This window comes from Macrobrachium rosenbergii, chromosome 52 (genome assembly GCF_040412425.1).
Source record: "Macrobrachium rosenbergii isolate ZJJX-2024 chromosome 52, ASM4041242v1, whole genome shotgun sequence".
Classification (NCBI taxonomy): domain Eukaryota; kingdom Metazoa; phylum Arthropoda; class Malacostraca; order Decapoda; family Palaemonidae; genus Macrobrachium; species Macrobrachium rosenbergii.
Genome location: NC_089792.1, coordinates 15,064,421 through 15,090,822, shown reverse-complemented (window position 1 = coordinate 15,090,822; position 26,402 = coordinate 15,064,421). Strand labels below are relative to the sequence as shown.

Genomic DNA, 26,402 nt, shown 5'->3' with positions numbered 1-26,402 from the left:
TTGTGTGGCCAAATGTTTATGGGAAACATATGTTTGTTTTATATGTCTGAGCATGTGATTGTAAGCGCATGACTGTCATAAATTATTTGGAGATAAGTGTATGTCCCTCTCTCTTTATCTAACGGGTTAAGCTGGACATAGTTCAATGCAATGCATCCGAGGTTGCTTCTTGTTCCGAACTTTTGATATATACTTTGTTATAGTTTCCGTTCGAAAGCCTCGATCTTCGTCAAAGAAAATCGAGCTACCTATTATAAGTTTAGGACATTAAATAAATCTGTTTCTTTGTAACACTAATACTCTCTACCCTTTTTTCAAGTACTATTTGAGACATTGTTCTAGAAAGTTGATAATCTGTGAGGAGCTTTTTTTTTTTTTTTTTGCCGTCTGATTGACACGTGAAAACCTGCGAGATTCGTGTGGAAAATTACTTTCCACCTCACAGAAATCGTTAAGTGCCTCCTGGCAAGGAGGTTATTCTTTTTGTTCATTTTTTATCATTTCGCAAAATGTCAGGCACGAATTTTTACGCATGATTACCAACAAGGGATCACATTTTTGGAGAGAAAGGAATATATCTTTGGGGAGCAGGGACCATTTGCTGAGTGGATTCCCTGCGCACCATTATCATTGACCTTGATTACCAGATTTCCGTCAAAATTTGCAAAGAAAGTCTGACTTGATATCTGAGCAGAGTTTTGACGTTGGCAGGGGTATGGGCTCTGTGGGCGCTTTTTCTGCTTAAAAGTGTTACTGCGTTATTTTTGGCTGACAGGGAAATACACTATGAGAAGAGTTTAATGAACATGAAGACATCCAAGGGGCTTTTTCATTATATATAAATTAAGTTCTTATTTGTTTTAATGGCCCGCGATTGAGTTTTATGTACGAGTGTTATGCTTTCAATGAGAGCTTCTAATCAGCCGAATCATCGTCATAAATCTCAAACGATGTCTCGTCTTATATTTTTCAGAGGCTGGAGCTTAATTGAGTTGTCACTGTGAACATCTATCTGTCATCGTCATTGTCAGTCCGGACAAATGACAGTACCTCAAAAGTAGACTGGTCTGGATCATTCATATTCATTCACATAAACTTAACAGTATTATTAACTGCCACTTATTATGCAGCTCTGATGCTACAGCCCGACGAAAAACCAATGGTGACCAAATTTAAACCTTTAATGAATCAAATCTTGCTAACGACATTCACAAAATTCACGCAAACCGTAAATATGCCTATATTTTTTAAATTAAGCAACAAAAAGGACTAAAAGTAAATTGTAGCAAAAGTAATAAAATCAAATAATAAAGAATTAAATCTTGCGAAACAGAGCAATATCTTCAAAGTGAATAAAGATGCTGGAGAGAGGATAATAATTACTCTCCTCATCTTGGCAGCTGGAGAAGGGAACTTACTCTCAAGTTCACGAGACTCCCTAAGTGTTGCATGCATTGAAATCATATGATCGCGTCGTGTGTATCTGAATGATTTTGACGATCATTATGAGAACGTGACTACCCAACAGAAGCAGTGCCAACGACTGTAAAATTTTTTCCCACTTTGAGTTATTAGAACCACCTCATTTTTCGAAATCGGTAATCCTCAGACTCCCCCAATCTGTTTCTCTTTCTGTGTTCCATCTAGCATGGTTTGGAACTCTCTTCCTGCTCATTGTTTTCTTGCCTCTTAGAACCTTCCTGTCTCCAAGAGGCACAACAGCCTATCGCTTCCTTCACAGGTAAGCCCCGCCCATTCCGCCAACCTTTCCTTTTACTTTTCCCTCTGATATGGGCAAGAAAATTCCATTAGGTCGAGCGATCTACCACCAGTTGCACCTGTTAAAAAAAAGTTGGGACAGCAAGAGGATCCTCTTATAATTATGAGTAAAATAACTGGTGGCGTGAAAAGATCATTATCTAATCACTCTTGACATGGAAGTGGGAGGCAGATGTCACTACAGGTGTGCAGGTCTGACGTGTTTTGTGATTTAATTGTTTTATTTTATCCCTTTTTTGGGATGGGAGGCGGGGGGGGGACGGTTCGATTTCTATTTTTCTTTTTCCTTTATAATCGCGTGTCCCTATTCCTCGCCGCAAAGTTTTGAAATTAGTAGATTACTAGACTGGGCAGTGAATTTCTAAAAATGTCCTGTTTGTAATACTTGTTACTGTTTAAGCCTCACAGGCTTATTTATCGTGCTTGCGTTGTAGTAAGAAAGGCATGCTTCTTCGGGGAGGAGGTTTTAATTACTTTCTAAGAAGAATTTCTTCCTCGAAGGATCAAGGACTTGCGCAAGTGTTAAGAGATTCTCATGTGTCAGGTAAACAGTTTCGTATACTAATTTCATATGAATTTTCACAATATCGGTATGACGGGATCCTTTAAATCAGCGAATAAAAACGTCATTGCGCACTATCTGTACTTTATTAAGTCACTAAAGTTGCCGGATGCCAAATACATTAAAAAGAATCCAAGGCCTGTTTTTAGTAGAGCAACTAGTGAAAACAAAGCAAAATAAATAAGTCAAAAGAACTGATTCACGTTATTATACGTGTTTTGTATAAATTACTATATTCACACAGCAAAGACCAATCTGTGTCGGAAGAACACGCAGCCTTCTTAAACGATCCTATATACTTACATTACAATCATCATCATTCCTATGAACAGGTTGTTTGCTGCCAATGGACAAAGGCAATGGAGAAAGAGTCTCTTTTTTCTGCCTAAATGTGGCCTTTGCTTTATATTTTCATGAGTTTTGAAAGATTATTACTGCATTACCTCCGTAGGGGAGTAGTGCCGTCAGTGCACCTTATGCGGTGCACTGTAGGTAGTACATAAAGTTCTTTGCAGCGTCTCATCGGCCCTAGCTACAACCCTTTCATTCCTTTTTACTGTACCTCCGTTCATATTGTCTTTCTTCCCTCTTAGTTTCCACCCTGTCCTACTCCAGTTACACCTTTCAAACCTTCCTACTCTCTATTTCCCTTTCAGCGTCTGGCCTTAGGCCAAAAATTCTATATTCTGTTCTATTCTACTAAAGCACTGCATACATATAAATATTAAGACGCAAGGGAAAGTTATGCCTATAGCCGTCACCTTCATCTTATCGAATTACTTCTCTGTTGGTGAAACTTTAGCCCAGTTCGAACTTCAGCCATTCTCATATTATTAAAATAGTTTAACCAGACCACTGAGCTGACTATCAGCTCTCATAGGGGTAGCCAATTGGGCATTCACATAAGAAGCGTTTACATTACGGATAAAAATTTCATTATATTTTAATTCTTACTCTTCCACAAAGAGGTGATAAAAATGAAAGGAGTCCACGAACGCAAAATAATGTTTATTTAATATTTTTTAGCACAGGACAATAAATGGTATACTCTAGTCTCCCAAATCTACGTAACTGTGATATAGACAATAAAGATGGATCAGAATAAAATAAACACGGACACGAACAGTGAAAAAAAAATAGATACCGTGGAACGAACGTTTTAAATGTCTCATCAGTTACGGTTACTTTTGTGTGTAATCACGACGATCGGGAAAATGATAACCGTGGCTACAACAGCATTAAGACATCAAGAAAATTTCGGTGTTATTGACTAACGCGTGCGCAGTAAGTTGCGGCAAAATAATCATTCAGTATCCTTTCAGATCTCTACTGAAAGCCATTTACGTTGTGTTCGGATTTAATTCTAAAGTCCACTGAGAAACGAGGAATTTCACCCTCTTTCAAAATTAATTGAATTAATTCCTAACAGATTAAAAATAAAGCGATTAAATACAGGAACAACTACAACAGGCACACGATAACAAGTGTACATTCATCATCGCCCGCATTAACCACTGATTGACAGGGCAATTTTTATTTGACTTTTGCATTTGAAATGGATGGTAAATGTTTATGGATTTTGAGATATCCAGAACAATCTAAATTCAAATGATTTTTTTTCCCCAGCGGACCTCATCCGCACATAAGCATTCGCACACACACACAAACTCGCGCGTACACACACACACATACTCACAGCCGTGTGCGCGCACACACACACACACGCAAACACAAGAGAAAATACTTTTAATTTTGTGGCTCATACAAATCATACACGAATTTCCTCGCTCTCATTTGCATACCGCTTGGCTAAATGAAAATGCAAGTAATTGCTGTGTTTGTGCGTTCGTGTATGTGAAGAAGAGGAGAGAGAGAGAGAGAGAGAGAGAGAGAGAGAGAGAGAGAGAGAGAGAGAGAGAGAGGTATGAAATGGAACAATTTTTATATTGAATCCTTGAATTTTTACGTAGTTTTGAACAAACACCAGACTTTAATTAGTTGTTTCCGTATCCTGTGTAAAATAAATTTAAATCTTCAGTACTAACTTTAACTCATGATAAGACATGCAATTACGTAATAGTTCTATCTTAGAGACCGTTATACGTGTATTCGTTTGTTATATGTGATATATATATATATATATATATATATATATATATATATATATATATATATATATATATATATATATATATATATATATATATATATTTATATATATATATATATATATATATATATATATATATATATATATATATATATACATATATATATTTTCTACCCAAATATAAATTACCTATTATCGAATTCCTACCTTGGGAATGGCTTATAACAAAAGGTGATTATATACATATATACATACACACATTACATATCGATTATATGTGTGTGTACATATATACTGTATATGGTTATATTATAGTTACTTATTTCATGTTTTTTTTTTCCTTCGTTCTCTCTTGTAAAATGCCTGTGCGTGTTTTAACCTTCAAAAGCTTAAAATATAAGAGTTATTGAGAGAACTGAATATTGTAATTGAAGGCCATTCTTTCTATGAATTCTGCGGGGAGAGAGAGAGAGAGAGAGAGAGAGAGAGAGAGAGAGAGAGAGAGAGAGAGAGAGAGAGAGAGAGAGAGAGAGGTAATGACGTTTGGATCTATATATAGCTTTTAAATGCTTTCTTGTGTACGTAATATGATGGGGAAAGAAATTTAGTTTCGTTAGTTAACAATGAAGTTTGTATTCAAGGAGACAAAGTTTAACACTTAAAAGAGCAACATGTACCAACAAGATCATCCTACAACGCATTGCTTTCTCATACAAATTTCTATGGAAGTTATGCATGGCTTTTCGTGCATCTCCTGAAGTTATTGAATTGCATGGGGATGAAAAGTCTTACGAAATACAATATTTTTTTTTAAAATCTGGAAACAAAAATACGAGAACGTAATAGGGATGAGATGCAGCACACACGTGTGGCAACACTCACCTATGTTGCCGATTACTCCAACGATAAATTGTATATCAACTGCTATTTGAGAGCTAACAAACGCCGGTCATTTAACCATGAAAGTTAAAACACATGATCAGGACGTTATGTTATGAATAATTGTTCATTTGAAAACAGTTTTCGTTTCTGAAGCTGCAACTCCATTTCCATGTGGGAAATTACAGCGAAATTTAGTGATACCGATCGAAAAATAAGTCCAAGGGGGAAGAAGGGAGTGGCTAGGAGAGGGAATAAGTGTGACGTGGACATATACTGTATATCTATTCAGATTCTTATTAATTCGAGCTTATTTTCGTATCCTTTCTGTCTCTGTCTGTCTGTCTGTCTCTCTGTCTGTCTGTTTGTCGGTTTGTCTTGTTAGCACGCTCTGAATTCATTGTGTCCTTTAATCTATTTTCAAAAAGAGAAAAATGAAAACAAAAACAATTAGCGTCAGTTTTTTATTGTCGATGTTTGCTTGTCGCCAACGTATCCTATTCGCCTTTTGTTTGTCATGGGTATATACACAGTTTGCACATACGCAATGTTCTTTGTATTTTTAGTTACTTTGTTAGTCTTTGTTGTTTGGATTAAAAGTCGAAAACAGTCGAGCAAGGAAAATGCAATGAAGTTTAATATATTCCGTTTTTTTTCGTTTTATTCCTTCCTTTCTTTTCGTAGGCCATTGTAAATCTTTTTACATTATTTTCATTATCTTTTATTATTACTCGTTTCCTTCTGAAGGGATATTTCCAAAAAGTGAGATCTTCTGTCTGTTACAAGCAAATTATCTACGACGAGTGAAGTTGCAGGCCTCAAACTCACATCCTTTTTCTGTCCCTACATGTGACGTACTAGAAAGGGTAATCAGAAACTGTAAACCCACGTCAAGTTTAGGATAGTTACCCAAAAGCCTTCATCATTTACGTTTTCTTTTACGATCTCGTATATGCAAACAGAACAGTCTGGGACATTCAGTTTTCTTTTACGTACATCAGGAAGCTGTCGATTCCTCTAGATACACATCAGTGATAATAACAATGAACGAGGGGATTAAAAAAAAATCTAGATTCTGATCCGGATCCTGTAAATTCCATCCGTTTTTTAAAGTCTGGGTTCAGATCGGGATCCTGTAAATTCCATTCGTTTTTTAAAAAGTCTGAATTCTGATCCGGATCCTGTAAATTCCATTCGTTTTTTAAAAAGTCTGAATTCTGATCCGGATCCTGTAAATACCGTTCGTTTAAAAAAAAATCTGTATTCTGATCCAGATCCTGTAAATTCCGTCCGTTTATTAATTCTGCATACTGACAAAACGCGGCCAGTCTAGATAACTTTCTGTTACTTCTTCCCAATGAAACCATGTTCTTTGGGAGCTTGATTTTCAAGTCAGTGGCCCCTGTGGGCTTGTTCCATATGAATAGGGTTCATTTTCTGAATAACAATGATAATAAAGAAAAGTTTCTCCGCAGAGATAACCACAAACCCTGGCTGTGCCCTTTTCTCACGTTTAAGGGAGATCCGAACCGATGACTCAAGATGCCAAAATCCAGAAAACATATTGCTTTGAGTTTAAAATAGAAGAATAATATGGAGAGAAATATAAGAATATAAAGTTAAATGCTAATGTTGGAGGGATGTCACAGTTTAAGCAGTCAAGAAAATTAAGGTGTTTGTGATATTTTGATAATCTACATGCCACCTGCTCTTCCTAATCCTTTGCTCCTGATGATAATCCATCGTTTTAGTCTCGATTGCCCTTTTAAAGTTCTTTTTACCACTTCACTTGATAATGATAATGTATGATCTAAGGACTTTTATTCCTCTCTCTCTCTCTCTCTCTCTCTCTCTAAGAAAACTTACATATCTACTCAATCGCTCTTCCCAATTTCTTGTATCCAACTTATAAAACGAGAGGAAGAGAGCAAACTATTATTATTATTATTATTATTATTATTATTATTATTATTATTATTATTATTATTATTCCGTTGTCCTTACAAGGGGGAGCCAGAGAAAAATATCAGCGCAACGGTCAGTTCTAAATTGTCGACCCTCCTGAACAGAAAACTTGCGCAATTATAGCTGCTTTGTAGATGCGCACAGAACATTCATTAACATCACTTCAAACCTCATATACACATTGCGCCATTTATTTTTCTTGAACTTCCTGGTACATACCTCTTTCATGCCATCCATCTGGCACATTCAGTGTCTTCCTTTCGTCCTCCTTCTTTCCTACACCAGAATTAAATGCTATTCTCGCCAACCTATCATCATCCATGCTTCCCACATGACCAAACTATTTTAAAACCATGATCCATCCTTTCAGTTACACTAACGTTTTGTCACTTCTCTGTACCTCCACATTTCTCAGCCTTTCAGGTCTTATGCTACTTATAATATGCAAAGAGTTAGTCTCCAGAGCTTCAGCCATTTTTTCTTCATTTGCATTCACCTTCCACACTCCATCTACATAAAGAAGAGTTAATTTTAGCAGTTCCTACGGTCATTCCCAACTGGGCTTCCGTGAGTGTTTTGCCTCTTCCTGGTCGTCTGCACATGTGTTGCAGTCCCCAGTTTTCCTATTCCGTGACTCACCTCTTCCCTCATCTCACCGTCACCTGGCGTATTTTCTCCCGATTTCATTTACTAGTTAACCACTTCAATTGTTCTAACTTACTGACAGATAAACATTGACTTGTTACTCGCTAACTAAAACGATTGCTGATCCATGACAAATTGTGTAAAATGCCACACACACACACACACACATACATACTATGCTACTTACTGATCCATGGGTGTTTGTGTCGTACCTCACTAATTACACAACTTATTGATCCGTGAACATTTGAGTCATACCCCACTTGCTGATCCGTGAACATTTGAGTCATATAACTACGCCACTTATTGATCCGTGAACGTTGGAGTCGTACCCCACTGGCAACGTCACTTGTTGATCCATGAACATTTGAGTCATACCTCACTAACTACACCACTTGATGATCCATGAACATTTGAGCCATACCGCACTAACTACACCACTTGTTGATCCAAGGACATTTGAGTCACACCTCACTAATTACACCACTTGTTGACCCATGATACAAATTTTAATGCATGACACATTTTCAGTTGAGCGGGCATTCTAATAGCTCTGGAAATGGATCCATCAGATGTAAAAGGAATACCTAGATACACTTAGTGACCGCAGGGCTCGACGATAATGGCATTGACCCGAACTTCCTGTTGTTTATCAGTCTCATTACCACCAATAACAAAGAATTTTGTTTTTTTACATTAACTACCATACCATGTGACTCACAAAACTGGTTTAAAAAATCAATCTTTTTAACCATAATCGTTCTTGTAGTAGATAAAATAACAGTATCGTCCATAAGAATGAGTACATTCTTAACATGAAGCCATGTTAAGAACCCAATCTACACCACAGTTCTGTTTGATAATATCAATAACGTCGTTAACAAATAGGACTAATAACAGACAAGATGTAGCAGAACCCTACGCACACCTATTGTGGTACTCACAGCAGCTGTGCCAATTGCACTATGTGTATCTCGATAGATAGGTATCAAAGCAAATAACACTAAGACCCCACATCCAAGTGTCTTCAACACAGTAAACAGCACATTCCTTGGAACTTTATGACATGCTTGAGAAAAATCGACAAAAGTTACAAATACTTTCCACTTTTTCCTCTTGGCTAAGTCCCAATAGACGAAGGCGACGCAGTATGCTCCGTGCATATCACATAGCTTAGCTAAACAGTTAATAACTCTTACTTCTCGATAACCATGAACCAATGATCGGTAACCTTGTTTAAAAATGACAAAAAGTCGAGCAAAAGTTCACTGTGAAGGGGCAACGTCTTGATACAAAAATACAATTAAAACGAGATGCAATTGTCACAATCCAAGTTATAGGTAAAACCTCAGACTGTCAGGAGTTAAGACATCTGGACCACATGTTTTATCAGATTTCATTTTCGTTACCTGTTGAGACACTTCGCAAGCTGTAATCGGGTCATCTAAGACTGGAAATGATACATTAGTGTCCAGCTCAGCAAAGTCTCTTTCCTGAACATTTACTGGTTAAGTGTCTCCTCGAAAAACTCTTTAACTGCTGATCCGTGGGAACACTACTATCGCTGTCTCGTGTGTCAAGTAACACCCTTCCAATTTATTGCTTGGCTTGCAATAACCTTTCACATCTGTCTACAGATATATCGAAATTCACATTGGCATCACGAAATCGTACTCATCTAAGACCATTTATACAAAATTTCGCTGACTTTCCCTGTACAATTGTCTGTTATCCATAAACTCCGGTAACTGGTATTGAGACAAAGATTCCAAAAATGCACTTTCATTGGTATACTCATACTTAACTGACCTTTTAACGTAACTATTATGATTAGTATTAGAATACAATTCAGCATGAACACCCAGTTGAGATGCACGTAATAGTAAAGAGTCCTTTCTCACTTTTAAAGACTGTAATGCAAAAGAAATAGGGACGTGGTCTGAAGCAATGACATATCCTGGTCAACATGAAAACTGCTGATATTACGAATAAGCCCGGGTGAAACAATACAAACACCCGGTTCTGACACCCAACGACCCCTTGTCTGTATGTTAAACCAACATGAAACACTTTATTAGAAGTAAGATTATTCAATACCAATAACTGAGCATTAGTGCACACGACCAGCTGAAACACTGGCGTTAACTGTAAGAGTTGCTACTGGATCAGGTATATTAGCATACGAAAGATGTTCGCTCGAATACTACACCACCTATCGATCCATGGATATTTGAGTCATACCTCACTAACTACACCACTTGTTGATCCATGAACATCTGAGTCATACTCCAATAACTACACCACTTGTTGATCCATGAACATTTGAGTCATACTTCACTAATTACACCACTTGTTGAACCATGAACATTTGAGTCATACTTCAGTGACTACACCACCTTTTGATCCATAAACATTTGAGTCATACTCCACTAACTACACCACTTGTTGATCCATGAATATTTGAGTCATACTCCAGTAACTACACCACTTGTTGATCCATGAACATTTGAGTCATACTCCACTAACTACACTACTTGTTGATCCATGAACATTTGAGTCATACCCCACTAACTACACCACTTGTTGATCCATGAACATTTGAGCCATACTCTACTAACTACACCACTTGTTGATCCATGGACACTTGAGTCATACCTCACTAACTACACCACTTATTGATCCATGGGCATTTGAGTCATACATCACCAACTATACCACTTGTTGATCCATGAACATTTAAATCATACCTCACTATCTACACCACTTGTTAATCCATGAACATTTAAGTCATACCTCACTATCTACACCACTTGTTGATCCATGAACATTTAAGTCATACCTCACTATCTACACCACTTGTTGATCCATGAACATTTAAGTCATAACTATTTACTCCACTTGTTGATCCATGAACACTGAGTCATACCCCATTAACTACACCACTTGTTGATCGGTGAACATTTGAGTTATACCTCACTAACTACACCACTTGTTGATCCATGAATATTTGAGTCCTATACCCCACTAACTACACCACTTTTGATCCATGAACATTTGAGTCATATACCCCACTAACTTAAACCACTTGTTGATACATGAACATTTGAGTTATACTCCACTAACTACAACACTTGCTGATCCATAAATATTTGAGTCATACTTCACTAACTACACCACTTGTTGATCTATGAACATCTGAGTCATACCCCACTAACTACACCACTTAGTGATACATGAGAATTTGAGTCATACCTTGCAAACTACACCACTTCCTGATCCATGAACCTTGTGAAAACGCGATGGGAATTCATCAAGTAAAAAAAATCCCAAAGATCTTAAACGCTTCTCAAATTCCATATGTAGACTTGAATGTAAGACGAAGAGGTGTGCATACTTGCAATCCTATATATTTTTGATGCAAGTGTATTCTTTTAAAAGAAAATAGTTAGCTGCATTTTTAGTTTTTATCTGAACACGATAGTGTTTATCAGTATAGTACAGAGAGGCAAAATGAACAAACAGGTTTATCAGAGTGATGTATAGAGGTGACTCTTTGGAAATAAACATAAGGTGCATCTATCATGATATTACCATTAACTGCGGAATGCTGTCTGACAGTGCGCAAGTGCTCAGAAGAACAGATGCGTGTTTTTGTTTCTTTAGACTTGGTTCATTTATTTTTGTTTCGTCATTCACATAAAAGTAGCCACCTTTGGTTGTAATACTGAAGGAATAAACGCTCTTTTCATTGTCCGAATGCCTTTGAACAATTCGTTTGATTTCGCTCGCGTCTGTCGTTGTTATTGGCCAGCGCTTGAACGTCTGCCTCAGAGCAGCGACAGACGTTTCGCTGTTACATTGTACACAGGTACTAGTGCTCCGTCCGGTGGTCATTTTGATTTTCAGTGGGGTTTTCAACTCTCTTCTTGTACTCAATTTCTTTCCTACCTTTTTTTATATATATATATATATATATATATATATATATATATATATATATATATATATATATATATATATATATATATATATATATATATATATATATATATATTTATATATGTTTATATATATACATATATATATATATATATATATATATATATATATATATATATATATATATATATATATATATATATATATATATTATTTATATATAAATACATGTGTGTATAGTGTATACCAATGCTATTCGACCTTTTTATCTGAAAGATATATATCATAATCTATATCGAATTTAATTTTGAGAAAGAGATATTAGATTCAAGCACCTTCAAGCCCAAGAGCTTTCAGCAGGCAAAAGCCCTAGTTCAATGAACTATACCTACTCCGTTAAAAAACAATAACAACAAAAAGTTGTTTATTTTGGAACACTGCCTTCTTCGTTACAGCATTAATTAACAACTTTCCTTTTTTATATGAATTTTTTAATGTTTTTTTCTCTGCAACCATTGTTCGATGTTCGTATTATGAGGAAATTAAATCATTTTGCTTTCAGGAAATAGTAATTGAATGACAGCTTTGAAAAGCTTAAAGCAGTAGAGTTGAGGTTGATTTTTACCTGAAAAATTGTTTATCATTAACTAGTTTTGAGACAGAAAAAATAAATCAATAACGTTTACCTTCCTCTGCGTCTTGTAAGCGTTAAGAGAGAAAGTAACTAAAAAAAAAAAAAAAAACTTTATATTTCGAACGCATGAGCAGCTCCCAGCTGCGAAAGCTTCCTAATTATGGGGTTCGAACACTGTTGTTTGTTTGGGGTTATCTATCTCGGTTGTCCCCCGCTGGGAGAATAACCCCGAGACTCATTCGCAGGTGATTCGCGGAAAGTGATTGTGGGGAGGGAACTTTGGCGAGCCTTTGCTGCTGCGCTTCTTCGGTTTTTCATTTTTTTCTTTTGTTTGAGTGGCGGACTTTCACGAAGTGTCGTTTTAGCACTGTTCTTTACTTTTTTTTTTTAAGGCATTTGATCGCAGCAGTCGCCTGGGCTTGCTCCATGTGAAAATTTTCCTCATTTTTGTTAGTGATGGTAACAAAAGAATTATTAGTTGATATCCGCTGAGCTTTCCCAGGTGGTGAGACCGATTTTGAATAAGCTCAGCACATGTGAATTGTTTACCGTTTAATATAGCTTGTTTAGAAGAGGAGTTGTTTGTTATATATATTATATTAATAATAATAAAAATAATAATAATAATAATAATAATAATAATAATTATTATTATTATTATTATTATTATTATTATTATTATTATTATTATATAACCTGTTGTGAAAAAGATAATAATTTAGCGATAACGTCTGATTGCTTTTAATCAAATCGTTCATCTTGATGTGGTCGAATAAGTGTTTGTAACAATCACGGCAAAGTAGTGGTTATTCAAGACTATATCGGTTCCTACAAGCTCCTGCCAGCAGCATCTTTATAAACGTTATGGCATGTCGTCGTTCATCTTAACAATTTCATTATTCTCGCTCAGGATTTCATCTTTTGCATCGTAGGCGTCGTTGTAAGTATGAAAAACGAAGATCTCTGTTCTAATGTGCTTAAAGGAACAAGTAACATGTGCGCCTGTGAGGGACATGTATATCGCGCATCGCATAAAAGGCAGATGTTTCTCCAGCCTTCTGTTTCAGGCACCTGTGTTTTAGGGAGGGGAAGCTCTCGAATCTTTTTGAGCAAATCTGAACCGCTATGTCAAAGTCGCCATGAATAAAAATTGATACTGCAAAAGAACAACGCAAGTGTCTGATCTTTTTTGGATATTTACTGGAAACACACAAATATATTCAACGTCCTTCCATGTAGGCTTGAAAATATCTCTTCAAGTAACCTTTGCGAGCATTGTTATTGCAGTAAGAGTCAAATTACTGATACGTAAAACGCTGCCCTGGCTAATAAAAGGAGTTGAAGCAGTTGATTTGTACTTACAAGTTTAAGTGCCTGTAGGTTATACATACTTAAGTTATATTAAAGCTTGAAACTGATTTGATTAGCAATATGAGTGTCACAGGACTCGAATCATGGCATCTGTTTCAATACGATCGGATATTATCGCTCGTCAGAAAGAGATTCTTTCCAAAGCCAAAAGTTAATGTCTGTTCCGTAACATTGGGTTTTAAGACTTTTTTTTCCAGATTTAATGTCCGAGCATGTGTTTGCGCGTCTGCTCGTTTGTGTGTGTGCTTACGTACAAGTTTGCAGATGACAGGAAGAGTGACTTACGTTACGGGAGTCACAAGTTATTGCCTTAGAGAAAATTACTTTTTTTTAAATTTTATATTTCAAACCACGAGTCAGGTGTTCGATTCCCATGAGTTCTTAGTTTTTAAATCCTATTTATAGAATGCGATGCGCATTTACTGCATTCAGGGAATTAAATTCTCAGTGCCAATGCCAATTCCAAACAAGACAATGACCGATATGCAAGTGACTACAAAAAACACGAAACAAAGAAGAACAAAAAGAAGAAAAAGAAACTGATCTTGATAAACTGAAAAAAGGCTACGTGTTCGCCTCTCTCGGGGAAAAATCAGTTTTGTAATTTAATCTTGAATGAAATATTTTCCCCTCTCCTTCCTCGCTCGTTTATGGCAAGTTTAGGTAATGACATTTTACAGTTGGGGGAAGAAAATTGGAACGACCAATTTATGTGCCTTTCACATTTAACGTAACCATTCTTGATACTTGAATCATAACTATATATATATATATATATATATATATATATATATATATATATATATATATATATATATATATATATATATATATATATATATATATTATTATGTCTTGGCTGATCAGTTTATTACTTGATTTACATAATTTTTACACGGCCCTGCATGCTAAGGACACACGTATAACCCGTCATATACGAATTAACCTCAAAGACAGTTGTTTATATTAACCAATCGCCAGTTACGGGTAATTAACCTTAACAGAGAATATCTCAAGGAATAAAGACTATATGATAAACGCCGCCAACTACTTGACGCAGAAAAATCTCTACCTGTTAAGATGGTATTAAATACAAAATCCCAGCGGCTCTTCCAAACAATGGATTCGAGACGCAAAGCATGCATAAAGAATTATACTTTGCTTACCTCTAACCCTTAGTCTTACTGGAATAATTTGGATGAAGCTTAGACAATATAATAATTTGGCGACCTAGACTTCGCAAAAGCATCTACCGTAAAATGGTGGCTGGAGAATGAAACAAGGGAAACTGAAATAAAGTGGAAGATAAAGTATTGAAAGATAAAGCACTTTGACGAAGGATGAATCCAGATATACAAAGGTTAGATCAATCAATCGAAGTTCTGGGGATTAAACTTACTTAGTAACATAGACAAAAAGGATTGTGAAAAGGAAAAACGTCTGCTCTCCCCATAGTTTAATCTTGACCATCAAAACAGGTAGCACTGATGCCCCCGGTCTGAAATTTTTGTCAACACATAAAGACCACGTAGCATAATACATGGAAAAATACCTAATGGGGACGCTGTATGTATCGTTATATTTGGTGATGAAAAATCTTCATCTGATTCATTACTCATAAATACATCAAGGGCGAACAGCAATATTTACTGTATATATTATATTAAATATATATATATATAGTTTTGCAGTTATATATACATATATATCAGTATAGTAGTATATATGTTAAACTTACCACTGTGAATTGAAGATACAATAGAAGGGATGGATCTTTTCTCAAGTGGAAGATAAAATTACGATCTTATGTGTATCGGGATTATCTTTAATATTCTAATGTACGATAACTACCAGACACCTGCCCGCGCCCACACACGCCAAACATGCACGTGCACACACACACACACACCACACACACGCTCGAGAACGCCCGAAGGGCAGCAGGTACAAGGCTTAGCCTTGAGAGCCACATTTAAGGTCCCCACGATAGGAGAGGATTGTGGGTAATAGTTAGTGAGTTAGAGCCTTTAGAGGTTTAGGCTTTGGGAAGGGCATTTTCCAAGGAGGTTTTTCCTTCCTCTCCAACCTTCCCCCAGCTCCCCTTCCCCCCCTCGAAACGCCGTGAAGTGCAGTTCGAGACACACCAGCACTTCTTTAGCCGGCCATGAGAGAGAACTTCTGTTGAAGGGATGAGGGGGGGAAGGGGGCGGGGTTCTGTCCTCTTTCTTGAGAGTGGGATTACAATAGGAGTGTGGGGGAAGTGAGCAGAGATTAGGAATATTATAATCCTAAAGGCCAAATTACAATGAGATCATTAATGATGGACTTCCGGGGCGACCGTGAAGAGGCCTTACATCTTGATCCCTTAGCTACCCTCGCGTCCTTCGTAAGGATAGAAAGATATACTTCAGTTTTTATATTTTGAAATAATAATAATAATAATAATAATAATAATTATTATTATTATTATTATTATTATTATTATTATTATTATTATTATTATTATTATTATTATTATTATTATTATTATTATCTTTTAGGGACATGGTTTGTTTGTTGTAAGGAGGTGAAAGCGATTTTGACAGAATGACCATAATATATAATTCTGCAATAATCTCACATTACTGTAAGCAGCATATTTTGTAATGGAATGTAACTGTGGGGAAGAGGGATGGGTGTTACGTTTGGCTTGCACAACTTGCTAGTATTTTTACAAGTCTTTCCATCTGATATTTCCAGGGACTGATTGAATTCGACTGAGGAAAGGGCTGAATGAAACCAAATGACTTAATGAAAAGAGGACCTTTTCTCCTTGCATAGTTTTATGATATTGTATTCCATCGTTCACTTTCGTCAGCATTTTTTTTTTCTATTCCATGGTATAGTGTGCTGTTTTGGTTACAGACATCATTGCAGATAAAAGGAAAGAACAGGAAACTAAACTATGCCCAAATTGATTTGATTTTATGAAATTTAGGCTGTCACACCAAGAACTGGGGCATTATCGCCGTAGATAGTGCAAAGAGGGAGTTAGAGTGGTTGGACAGCAAGATAAAGAAATCCAGAAAGTAAAGGAGATGAAATACAAGGATTTAAAGGTGGAACTGGGATAAAACCCCATAGTTGCGCTAAGGAGTAATGGTTAGAGAGGTTGGAGAACAAGCTTGAAGAAAGGAATAGGGAATGGAGGTGAAGTAAAAGGATAAGAAAAAGGGTGCAGCTAGGGGCCGAAGGGATGCTGCGAACACCCCCTAGTAATGCCTGTGGGCCTATTTCCAAATTGTTTGTCCCGTATCAGGAATGGCTATTAACGATAAGAAATCATGACGATCATTTTCAGAGACATGATTTCGAAATGACTTTGCTTCACATTTTTTACGGCTTATCAAAATGTCATTTAACGTTTAGCCTCTTCTTTCACACAGTAGCGCAAATATGACTTATTCCATCCAAAATTAGAGTTAGAGAGATTTTGAAAGAACCAAAGTCTCCCGTCGAAAGGACAATTACCATCGGCAGGGTAGATAAGGTTAAAGGGTTCCCATCACTAGCCAAAAATGATAAACATAGACAGTAGTAATTGGAGATGTCAGTCCAAACAAAGGTTTTAGATTAATGGAATGGCATTTCATCTACCAGAAATACACTGCTATAAGGTGTTCTGTAAGAAAGGAATCATAATGACTTTATTTCTATCTACCAAAACAAGGAAAAAATTGCAGTTGTCAGTGGTTTGCTGCTGATGGCAGATGGGTGATTGTCTCATGGTTTCCAACAATATACACCGCATTATTCTTTTCGTGCCATGTTATTTTTAACAATAAAGCTAAATCTTACCACTTGTTCGTGTAACGTCAGTGCTTTATTTAATTTCTAACGCAATATTTTTTTTCGGAGCAAATGGATTCAGCTCACAAAAACGAGTTAGACGTGAATTTTGATTGGAAATTAGCTAAGCAAGCACACATGCACGACTCTTTCTCTCTTTATATATATATATATATATATATATATATATATATATATATATATATATATATATATATATATATATATATATACTGTTCACCTTCAATAATCGCTTAACCAGAGTGAGAATTGGTCTACTTCAGCACAGGCATGAATAAGGATTACCTGTGACCAATTTTTTTTTCTCTCCATTATTGCGTAGGGGATAAAACACTGAACTTATTGCCCCTCTGACCTAAGTCTAGTCTTAGCGTTGGTAAGGAGACATTTTCCCATCTCAGTTTTCTAGGCTTCCATCGGAAATCGTTTCCAAAAGTATAAAGAAATCGATAATTTAAGTGTCTGTCTTCACCGCGAAAGTGACGGCCTCAAATTTCAAATGAGCTGATGAAGTTCTTCATAACTATGCTTCCATAATGGGGGATTCTCTACCGCCCTATTTGTTCCCCAATTTGAATGCGATAATTCTCACTGAAGAACAGGAATGTATTCACGCATATTTTTCAGCGGAAAACTCGAAAGGAGCTACAGCAGCTTACTGTAGTCTTCAAAGCCTTTTGAATTAACGATTGAAAATGAGGTGACTGCTTTTATTTAAATTATTTATATATATATATATATATATATATATATATATATATATATATATATATATATATATATATATATATATATATATATATATATATTATATATAATATATATATTTATTTATATTTATATGGTTGTTATGGAAGACTATGGAGGACGAATTTTATTAATCTATTCATAAAAACTTTCCCTTCAATTTTTCCCTTAAGAGTCCTACTATTTACATCGCAAAGAAATCTTTAATAAGTAGCCCTTTGAGCAAATTATCTTCGTTAAACAGTGTCGAATCAGTTACCGGGGTTCTTCCATTGTTTTTTCTCTGCTGTTGCAATTAAACTTGAGGACATCTGAAGGATTTAATAGATGAAAAGGAATCTTGGGTCGCCGGTGGAAATGATCGCCAACCGCGTGTTACGGCTGATGTGATGTGTCTTGTATGACGAAACTGCAGATGCCACTATGGGAGGGAAATTATTGTCCTGCCTCAAAAGAGCATTAAATGCGACCTGTTGTTACTGGACACGCGTAACGTTCTTTAAAGTTTACTTAATTTACTGTTAAAGACCATGTTTCCTTTTTCATTGAGGTTTTAGATCCATATCTCTATTTTCTGCCCTCCTGTTTCTTCTCAGATTTAAAGTGTCGTCTGAATCGCACTTATCAATTCAGTAGGCAATGTATCACTTTCAGTGAGTGATACATGAGCATGTGCTGATTAGGATTCCGTGTGTCTCACTACGTCATGTTATTTAATGGAACTCTGAATGAATGAGAAAGGCATCACCATTAACAATGACAAGATCATTGCCCTCATTAAGTGGCGTCTATTAATTACGTCAGTGATACGAATCCAAATAGCTAAACTTTTTCAGTTGGAATTTATAACCAACCAAATGTACCAAATGTATGGCTGATGCCTTTATGTGTGTGTTTTTACGGTATCTTCAAAAGCCAAGAAACCCAGTGCACTAACTTTTATTTGTATGTTTAATTTTTTATTGACCACTGATTCTGATGTACATTTTTGTTCTTATTTTCACAGCCAAGCTACTCGTAACAAAGGGCACCTTTTTGTTTATTTATTCTTCTTCTTCTTTAATCACTCGTAACGAAGAGTAGTGTTTTTTTATTTATTCTTCTTCTTTGACCACTCGTAACGAAGAGCATTTTTTCAATTTATTGTTCTTCTTTGTCTACTCATAATATAGAGTATTTTTTTATTTATTCTTCTTCTTCTTTGACTCCTCGAAACGAGGGCTTTTTTTTTATTTATTCTTCTTCTCCTGTGACTACTCGTAGGGAAAAGCATTTTTGTTTATTCTTCTTTTTGAATTACTCTTAACGAAAAGTATTTTGGCAAATTTATTCTTCATCTTTAACTACTCGTAACGAAGAGTATTTTTTTATTTATTTATTCTTCTTCATTTTGAGCCAATCGCAACGAAAATTATTTTTTGTAAATTTATTCTTCTTCTTTAATCACTTGTAACGAAGAGTATTTTTTTTTATTTATTATTCTTCTTTTTGAACCACTCGTAGCGAAAAGTATTTTTTTGTTTTTCATTCTTCTTCTTTTTGAACCACTCGTAACGAAAAGTCTTTTTTTAATTTTTATTCTTTTTCTTTTTGTACCTCCCGTAACGAAAAGTCTTTTCTTCTTCTTCTTCTCCTTCTTTTTGAACCACTCGTAACGAAAAGCCTTTTTTATTTTTTAGTGTTCTTCTTTTTGAACCACTCGTAACGAAAAGTATTTTTTGTAAATTCATTCTACTTCTTTAACTACTGATAACGAAAAGTATTTTTTTTTGTTTTGTTTATCTATTCCTTTTCTTCTTTGACTACTCGTAACGAAGAGTATTTTTTTTATTTATTCTTCTTCTTCTTTGACACTCCAGGTCACAGCGGGGTGAACCAACTCGGAGGCGTTTTCGTGTCTGGGCGCCCCCTGCCCGATACCACGAGGCAGAAGATCATCGAGTTGGCACACTCGGGGGCCAGGCCTTGCGACATCTCCAGGATTCTACAGGTCTCTAACGGCTGCGTCTCCAAAATACTGGGCAGGTGAGTGGTGGGGAACGGGTTATCAAAATGAGTGAAGATCTTGACTACTTTCTTTAATCTCGAAGGTTAAGATGAGAAGTTTCAATTTTTAAACCTAGATTAAAATGATTGAAATGAGATGGGCTCTAGAGAGCATTGAGAGCATTCACAATACTCCAAATATCCGTACTTTGGCCACAACATGAAAATATTTTTCTCTGTTCTTTGTGAATAGTCGACAATTATTTCATGAAGATTTACGTAAATACTAGCTTTAACACTAGGGCAACGCACCGTTAGTTATATCCAAAACTTATACACTTAAACTTTATGGACAGATTCTCTCTCTCTCTCGAATTTTAAGTCATGTAGAGAAAGAACTATGAGGAAGTTACCCGCGTCCTCTGCCCTGACCTCTAATATAGATGTCGATGGTTTCATAGGCAGTTACATGTCTCAGATAGTAAATGTAACTGTTTATGAAAGTGGAACGCTGTACTTCATACTATAATAGTTTTTTATTAATATTATCGATTAACTCTTCTTATTATCTACGTCACTTAACGCTAAGTACTATCTTATAAAAATATTACTCCCCTCTTGGGTCTTATTTCAGGGTCAAAGTAAAAGTAAATTCAGTCAGTAAAAATCAGCAATAACAATTTCTAGTTGTTTTCAAATCGTCAGACTTGCTTTCAGACGGGTCTGAGTAACTTCTAATTGGAGAAAATCTTAAAAATTAAAAAGGAAAAATAGAAACAACACGTAAGAAACATTCAGATCCATCATATCTCATTTGGGGAGGGGGTGGGGGTTATTTTCACGATTCTGTTGAATTTCAATTGGATCTTAGCACTGTAAATTCTTATATGTTAACCGAATTATGGTTATGCATTTGTGCACTGCATATAAACAGATATAAATACATGTATATATGTTTACATGTTCCTTGTATATATTCCATGATTGAAGACATTACCTTGTAAGGGCTAGTGAGCTAGTAAACCTTCACGGGAGATTGTCCTAGCAATCTTTTAAAGGCTACCATAACTATCCCTAATATTATGAGGAGGCATACTCTTTCATAAGCTGAACATTAATTCAGATGTGAATTGGCATTTATTCCTTATAAAACTGTAATTCCTTCCTAAGTGACTAAGAAAATTGATTTATAAAGATAGTGTTTATATTAAATTGAAAGAAAATTTATAGGCGTGTAATCTTGGTTACTTCTTATCGTGTATTCAAGAAGTTTATTATAATCTTAGGCAGTAAAGCAACGGAGAGATAATATTATCTTCGAGGTACGGCATTTGAAAAATTGGAGAAATTTTAGGGAAATCTCTCGACTTTTTATAAGACTAGGTTTCGATTCTTACTGAATTTAATTCAGAAGGTGAAGATGCCATCATATTGCCCTCAGTTGCGCGAGATTAGTTCAAGATGTTCATCATTTATATGTGGTTTGACTTTCTAAATAAGGTATTCATTTCTAACATGGCATCGGAAACCGAAGAAAAATCATATTTCAAGCCAAGTAAATATGCATGTAGGTTTTTGTTAAAGATTTTGAAAGATACGCGGCGAGTAAATTGATGGAATTTATTTTGGCAAGACCATAAATCGCATCCTTTGAAAGTTAACCCTTTGCAGCATCGAAATCCTTAGATTTACAAACGTGTGGAAGAATAAAACAGAAGTTCAAAAGGATATTCACGGTAAGGTTGTTCTTCAAATATGGCTGCACTGTTGCGTTTGAGATGTGAGTTTCAATATAAGGTCGACTTATTGTCTCAGATTTAGAAGGCAAATTGGGTTACTGAAGGTTGTGGTTATATCTTTCTTGTAAGAGATCTAACAGAATAAGTGAACCCCAAAAAGATGAAAGCTGTTTTTGAAGTTTATTTTTATATAATGAAACACTGTTCATACATAAATGCTTCTTGAAGTTTGCCAGATTATATATTTTGTTTAGGATTAGTTGTCGTAAAATTAACTGACAAAAGCTGATGGCATTTCTACTCTTCAAATCTGTTTACCTTCAAAATGACTCAGGTTGTTTGCTTTGTTTTGTTTTTAAATCCAATATGTTATGTTACTAAATGTAATGCTTCTACCTCCAAACAACAACTGATAAGGCTATGGGGAATCTTGAAGATGTTAGTTCATACAGGTTAATTAATTGCATATGATAATACTTTTCGATTACCTTTGTAAGACTGAAGAACTTCAAGTATACAGTGTTGTTAATTAGGTTGCATAAACCTCAATAGAAATTGATATATGCTGGAAAAAGATTTTTCTTTTGTTGAAAATAAGATTAGCAGATTTTCAACCTAAATTATGCATGAGAAAAAAACAATAAATGAGAATGCAATAAACATTCAAAATAATGTTGAATCCCGATAAAACCATTCTGTTTAGATGTCAAAAAGAATTTTCCTTTGCAATTCGACCATTTTAAGCTGAGAAATTAATCATTCGGTTTGATATAAATATGAAGTGCATCACAATTTAACTAAAATCACCACGAATATTCTCAGTTATAATGACTCTTGTATGTGCATTTTTTTACGCAGAACAAAAAATCGAGTTGGCTTGTAACTACTGCAAAGTATACAAAACAACATACTTTTTCTGCCTTTTGATGGCATAAAAATTCGAGATCATATAATGCAGAGAAAGCTGGGTACAAAGCATTTGTTTGCGAAAAATTGAATCTTGCCTTATCAATACGCTTTATGTATTTATGTAAAACTGGAAAAATACTGGTCAATGATCATTGGTAATGTAGAATTTTTGTTTTGTAGAAAGAAATGACCAGTAGGGTGTTAAAACCAAAAAATAAAACACAAAGGCTTGATTTTTAAGCCATATTTATTATGTACTTTTAGAATTAATTATTCATGGAATATAACTAATCTTATTTGAAATACGTAATTAAATGTTTGTTTATAATATTGCTTTTACCTTTTACGCTCGTAGAACCTGCTTTTGTTTTTGAAGAATTTAATTTTTTTTTTTTTTCCCATTGTTGGAATTCCAGATACTACGAAACGGGTTCGATCCGTCCCAGAGCAATTGGGGGATCCAAACCCCGCGTCGCAACGGCGGAGGTCGTAGCCAAGATCTCTCAGTTCAAGAGGGAATGTCCTTCCATCTTCGCCTGGGAGATCAGAGACCGACTGCTCTCCGAAGGCGTCTGCTCTTCGGACAATATTCCAAGCGTAAGTACGAGTCGTCTCCGTTAAAACTAACATTTTGTGGTTTTGCGCTGTCGACGTCGGCTGGTAAAATTGCTCGTCTTTTGTTTTTTGTGCCTGGGTGCAATTCCGAGTAATCTCCTCATATCGTCAACTTGTGAATTTACTTTGTCTCTTTTGTGTGTTTGTGGGTACAATTCCAAGCAATCTCATCGTCAGCTTGCAAAATTACCCAGTCTCCTTGTTTTATTTGTGTGTGTGTGTGTGTGTGTAGGTGAAATTCCGAGCAATCTCTTCATACCGTCAGCTCGTAAAACTACCTTGTCTCTTTCCTTGTGTGGGTGAAATTCCGGGCAATTTCCCAATGTCCTCATCTTGTAAAATTATCTTGTCTCTTTTTTTTTGTGTGGGTGAACTTCCGAGCAATCTCCCCATAGCTTCACCTTGTAAAATTATCTTGTCTCTTTTTCGTGATGATGAGTTTCTGAGCAATCCCCTCATATCGTCAGCTCGTAAAATTACGTTGTTTCTTTTTTTGTGTGGGTGCAATTCCGAGCAAATTCCTCATACCCTAATCCTGTACAATTACTGTCTCTTTTTTTTGTGTGGATTCCGAGCAATCTCCTAATAACGTCAACTTATAAAATTGCTTTGTCTCTTATTTTTTGTGTGTAAATGAAATTCTGGGCAATCTATTCATATCATCAGCTTGTAAAATTACTTATAGTCTCTTTTTTTGTGTGTGGGTTCAACTCCGAGCATTCTCTTCACCGTCAGTTTATAAATCATTCTTTTTTTGTGGGTGCAATTCCGAGCAATCTCCCCATATCGTATTGACAAGAGGTGATATCCATCTTGTCCTCAGTACAGAATAAAACCGACTGGTTTATGAAATTTAAGCTCTCAAGCCAAACACCGTGGCACTTTTGGCTATTCGGCGCTCAAGACAATGAAAAGGGGAGTTAGAGTGGTTGGACAGCAAGGTAAAGAGGTCCAAAAAATCAATAAAATGAAATACAAGGATCTGAAGGTGGAACTGCAAGAAAATCCTACAGTTGCAATAAAAAACAGAGCTGAATTATAGGAATGGCAAGTTGGCCACACAATCATGTCCTTGCACTTAAGTGCTATGTAACAGAGCTATCAATAATACGTATTTTTTTAGTTAAATCTTTCCTCGAGGAAGTTTCTATGTTAGGTGACATCATTTATCAAAGCACTGAAGATGAGGCTGTAACCCATACACAACTATACATTCGTTTCTTAACTGCGGAAGAATGAGAACCATACACAGTTTCTCATAACTTAATGGTATGAACCTGTGTGTTACATTTTCACCTAATTATTAATGTAACATTTTGGACAAAAAAATCATGAAAGTAACGTTTTTTTACAGAAAAATCAAGGTTTCAGTTATAATTATAGGCTATTAAACAGTTAGAAACACATTTAAATCAAACCTTTTATGCTGAATAAGGTACATTAAATACTTGTTAAAAGAACCCACTCTTCTTACTTTTAGTATGTGACTTCAGAAATTAGAATCTCTCAATACTCGTTCATTCTCGGTACAATAAGTAATTAGTTGATGCTCTCAATAAATTTATTGGAGAAAATATGCATTCCTGTATGGTGGGTGTTCAGTGTTAAATATTATATATATATATATATATATATATATATATATATATATATATATATATATATATATATATATATATATATATATATATATATATATATATATGAGTATATATATATATATATATATATATATATATATATATATATATGTATATATATAGTATATATATATACTATATATATATGTGTGCGTGTGTGTGAAAGTACATACATACTACATACATTGTTTGAATTGAAACATACATACATATATACATTCAGTAAATGATTTCAGGACTATCTACTAAACTTCGTTTATTTATTCTAAAAACGCCACTTAATGTAATGTGTACTTAATAAACTGGCCAATCAGTTTTCCTATTTTGCATTCATACATATAAGCAAACATACGTGGAAATAAATGATAAAGGAACTGTTCACTTAATATCATGTCTTCACTTTTAATTGCCACCTGACATTACTAGTTTTACGCCGACGTATTAACCAAGAAGTTCGATGCTCTCACGTTTCCAGCCGCCCTGACTCTCGTAGTGAACTATTTCTCTCGAGTGGAGAGACTATTTAAGCATTTCTCTTCCCTGTGTAACGCGATAGCCCCGCCGAAACCTTACCAGGGCCACCATTGTTAAAAGGATGGTTGTTATGTAAGATTATACAACACACTTCGTTAACCGGTGGCATATTTCGGTTTGATTTTTTTTGTTTTCATTTTTTATTCTTTTCTTCATTTCTTTTTTTCTTTTGACGATCTACAGTGAGACTGTGATTTACTTGTGTACCTTTCTGTTGCTGAGTAGGTTGTGTGACAGAGCTTTCGGAATGAAGGTACCACGATTTGTATTTAATTAATATTTATATTTAAATATATATATATATATATAAATATATATATATATGTATATATATACTTATATATATATATATATAAATATGTATATATATATATATATATGATATACATAAATATATATATATATATATATATAATATATACATATATAGATATGTATATATATATAATTATTTATATATTTATATACTGTATAATATATATATACTATTATATATATA

At 35.2% G+C, this 26,402-nt stretch overlaps 1 protein-coding gene across 2 annotated transcripts in view; it reads left to right on the top strand.

Annotated features, from left to right (window-relative positions):
• The window catches only part of LOC136833712 (paired box protein Pax-6-like), a 199,394-nt gene that overhangs the window by 98,534 nt on the left and 74,458 nt on the right, over positions 1-26,402 (top strand). For both annotated transcript variants that reach the window (XM_067095917.1, XM_067095918.1), the window contains exons 4-5: positions 20,340-20,505; positions 23,531-23,711. In XM_067095917.1, coding sequence (XP_066952018.1) covers positions 20,340-20,505; positions 23,531-23,711 — 347 coding nt within the window. The remainder of the gene's footprint in view (positions 1-20,339; positions 20,506-23,530; positions 23,712-26,402) is intronic.